This window comes from Gekko japonicus, unplaced genomic scaffold (assembly GCF_001447785.1).
Source record: "Gekko japonicus isolate JY-2015 unplaced genomic scaffold, Gekko_japonicus_V1.1 scaffold3481, whole genome shotgun sequence".
NCBI classification, from domain to species: Eukaryota; Metazoa; Chordata; class Lepidosauria; order Squamata; family Gekkonidae; genus Gekko; species Gekko japonicus.
In genome coordinates, this window is record NW_015163194.1 from 89424 (window position 1) to 93557 (window position 4134).

Sequence of the window (4134 nt, forward strand, 5' to 3'; positions counted from 1 at the left end):
CTGCCAACCCCCGCCACCCCGTTGATTTTCGCTGCTCAACTAACCCACCATGTTCAGCTTTTGCTGCCTTGGAGAAGCGGCGATGGAAAATACTGCACCCAAGTCTAACAGTATCCATAAATGAGAACGTTTCGATATGGACAATATTATGAAATGAAGATTTGGGGGGAATCAAAATCGAGTTAGAAGATGCCTCTTTCACTTTCTCTCTCTCCTGCTTTCTTCTCTGTTTTGCCCTCTCGTCTTCATGGCTCTCTCTTGTTCTTCTGGAACAGCTAGAATCAAGTCCTTAAGAGAACAACAACATTTTCAGAGTCCGAGCATTTCAGAGTCAAAAACTTCCTTAACTGGATACAATTAAAGGAGCTGTGACTCTCAGACCGAGTTCCCACAGCCACGACTCTGCACTCGCTCTTCTCTTTGCCCCGATGGTACGTGTCAATTTCCCACTCGAAGCCGCTTGGCCACATTTTGACCCGCGGCTTTGCCTGATTTCGCCCGCGGTTTCGTAATCCTAAAAAAACAGGATCACGAAACTGCGGGGGAAACCAGGTGAAGCCGCGGGTCAAAATGCGGCTGCATGGCTTCGAGTGGGAAATTGACACGTACCATCGGGGCAAAGAGAGGAGCGAGCGCAGAGCAGCGGCTGTGGGAAATCGGTCTCAGAAACTCATACCTCAAAAACCTTGTTTGTATATCTAAGGTGCTACTGAACTCTAGCTGTTCCACTTGGAGACCAAGCCCTAAGAGGAAAAGCAGAGGGACTTGGTAATGTTCAGTCTGGACAAGAGGAGGTTGAGGGGGGACATGGCGGCTCTCTTAAAGTATTTGAGGGGCTGTCACTTAGAGGAGGGCAAAGAGCTTGGCAACTGGATTTTACGGTGTGTAATGGCAAAAACCCACCTGCCAAGGGTCGCTAAAGTGGATTGAAATGGCATTACTGAGCATGTGTGAAAGTGCCCATATGATTCTATGATTCTATTGCAAATCAACATGGCTGTCCCCTGAAATGATCTTGTTTTCCTGTTACTGGATGGATGAGCAAGTCTAGATGAGTAAATGGATGAATAGCTCAGAGTCACTATTCCCACTGTTATTTTATTTATAAATGTATTTATAAATTTTATTTTTATTTGATTTATATCCCACCCTCCCTGCAAGCAGGCTCAGGGCGGGTTACACAAGTCAACTCAGCAAACGTAGTCACTGTAATATACAATAAAATGACGTGATATACAATAATCTGACGGCAAAGAGAGTTCCTGATCTCCTCTTTCGCACCGTTCCTCTCTTCTTTCTCTCAGCCTTCCTTTCCCATCCAGGTGCCCCCTGCTCAGATCTCCAAAGGATGGAGAATGGCAGTCGAGGGACCGAACTTGTGGTGGCAGAGTCACCTCCCAACCACCCTGAAGGCGTGAGAAACAGCAGCGAAGTGACAGAGTTCATCCTGACAGGACTGTCCCATCAGCGTGGAGTCCAGCTCTTCCTCTTTGTCCTATTCCTCACTTTCTACCTAATCGTCCTGCCCAGCAATGTCCTAATCATTGTCACCATCCGAGGTGACCCCCATCTCAGCTCACCCATGTACTTCCTGTTGGCCAACCTTGCTTTCTTGGACATCTGGTACTCCTCTATCACTGCTCCCAAGATGCTGGTTGACTTCTTTGCTGAACGCAAGCTCATTTCCTTCTGGGGATGCATCGCTCAGCTCTTCTTCCTCCATTTTGTGGGTGCTGCCGAGATGTTCCTGCTCACCGCCATGGCTTATGATCGCTATGCCGCCATATGCCGACCCCTGCACTATACGAACATGATGAGCCGTCGTCTGTGTATCGTTCTGGTACTGTTTTCTTGGTTGGGGGGCTTCGTCCACTCCACCATCCAAGTCGTGTTGATTGTTCGCCTCCCATTCTGTGGGCCTAATGAGCTGGACAACTACTTCTGTGACATCACCCAAGTGTTGAGGATCACCTGTGCCAACACTTTTGCTGAGGAGATGGTGATGATCTTTAGCAGTGGCCTCATTTCTGTGGTCTGCTTTGTGGCCCTCTTGGTTTCTTATGCCTTTTTGCTCTCTGTGCTGAAGAAGAACTCTGGCGAATCAGCCAGCAAGGCTTTGTCCACTTGCTATTCTCACATCACCATTGTCATTTTCATGTTTGGCCCCGCCATCTACATCTATGCCCGGCCCTTCGACGAATATGCCCCTGACAAGATAGTCTCTGTCTTCCACACAATCATCTTTCCCCTCCTGAACCCTATTATTTACACTCTCAGGAACAAGGAGATCACCACTGCCATGAAGAAGGTGGTCCGTAGATGCTTCCTCTGTAAGAAAAAGTGAGGATGAAGGAATGACGGCCATCTTGGGTTCTTCAGTGTATGACCAAATTGGCAGTGACGTCCAATGGCCAAGAGTTAAGAAACACAATTGGTTTTGGTGACATAATGTCACTAGGAGATATTGTTCCTCCATAATTCTTCAATAGTTACCTGTTCTTATCCATGCTGTGAAACTGAGATCCAACTATTTTGGGTGTGGTACTCAGTTTGTATTGGTTCAATTATCTATGGCAGCATTTTGACTGCATCAGCTGGATGCCCATTTGTAAAAATAGGTGATGACAAAAGAATTATGAAGAAATGTCAATTTTCTGTGGGTTTTTTCATGATAAAAGAGCTTATATAAACCCATACTTACTTCTTGTGTACTCTGTCACACTCTTAGTTTCTTTCATGGTAAGATAAAGGGCTTGTAATGAAGAAATCATGGAGATATCCTTCACTAATAACCATATTTATTTATTACTTCCTTTGTAGAATTCAAGGGCATCTAAATAAGATTTCCAGATGATCTCTCATCCAGGGACTGATTAAATCCAGATCTGATTATCTTCAGCAGAGTTGCTGTATCATGTGCCTTCCAACCATATCTTGCAATTGAAATGTGAAAATATTAAATATATGTAAATATAAAGTCAATATGAAGATTAGGGAAGATCTAGTCTCACTAAACTTTTAGAGTTCTTTGAGGGGGGTGAATAAACATGTGGTCAAGGGTGACCCAGTAGATGTTGTTTACCTAGACTTCCAGAAAGCTTTTGATAAAGTTCCTCATCAAAGGCTCCAGTCCTATGTAAACTCAGCAGTCATGGGATAAGAGGACAAGTCATCTTGTGGATTAAAAACTGGTTAACTAACAGGAAACACAGAGTGAGTATAAATGGGCAGTTTTCACAGTGGAAGGTGGTAAGCAGTGGGGTACTGCAGGAATCGGTTGTAGGTCTGTGCTTTTTAATGTTCATTAATAATTTAGAGTTGGGAGTAAGGAGTGAAGTGGCTAAGTTTGTGAATGACATTAATTTGTTCAAGGTGGTGAGAACCAGGGAGAGCTGTGAGGCACTCAAAAGGGACCTGTCGAGGCTGGATAAGTGGGTGTCAATGTGGCAAATGAGGTTCAGTGAGGGCAAGTGCAAAGCAATGCACATTGGAGCCAAAAATCCTCTCTCTTTATTTATTTTATTTATAAATTCAATTTATACCCCGCCCTCCCCACTACGCGGGCTCAGGGCAGCTTACAAGGAGGCATAAGCCAATATAAAACATATTTAAAACCATTTAAAATCACTACAGTACAGTAACATTATTATTAACAAAAGTGCTCTGGATGTTCTAACATGATATTCCACAAGATGGCGGATTACAACTGCTCTATTACAACTGCTCTACCTACTCAGGGTCCTCTGTTCTGGAAAATGCTGATGTTCCTTCTTCCAGGGCCAGGTTATGATGGAACAGTAGTGATGGTAGTGGCGGCTCCTACTCATACGCCTGGCGGAAGAGCTCCGTCTTACAGGCCCTGCGGAACTGTGCAAGGTCCCGCAGGGCCCGGATCTCCTCCGGGAGCTTGTTCCACCAGGTAGGAGCCGCCACCGAGAAAGCCCTGGCCCTGGTAGTGGCCAGCCTGGCCTCTTTGGGACCTGGCATTGCCAGGAGGTGTTTCGTCCCAGACCGTAGTGCTCGCGGGGGAACATATGATCTCTCTCTCTCTCTCTCTCTCTCTCTCTCTCTCTCTCTCTCTCTCTCTCTCTGTGTGTGTGTGTGTGTGTGTGTGTATACACACACACACACACA

At 45.6% G+C, this 4134-nt stretch overlaps 1 protein-coding gene across 1 annotated transcript; it reads left to right on the forward strand.

Moving 5' to 3' along the window:
- The first annotated feature begins 1348 nt into the window (after positions 1-1348).
- LOC107106921 (olfactory receptor 4M1-like) lies at positions 1349-2344 on the forward strand. Its single transcript, XM_015407136.1, has one exon. It carries the CDS (start codon positions 1349-1351, stop codon positions 2342-2344), a length of 996 nt encoding a protein of 331 aa, XP_015262622.1.
- The last annotated feature ends 1790 nt before the right edge of the window (positions 2345-4134 follow it).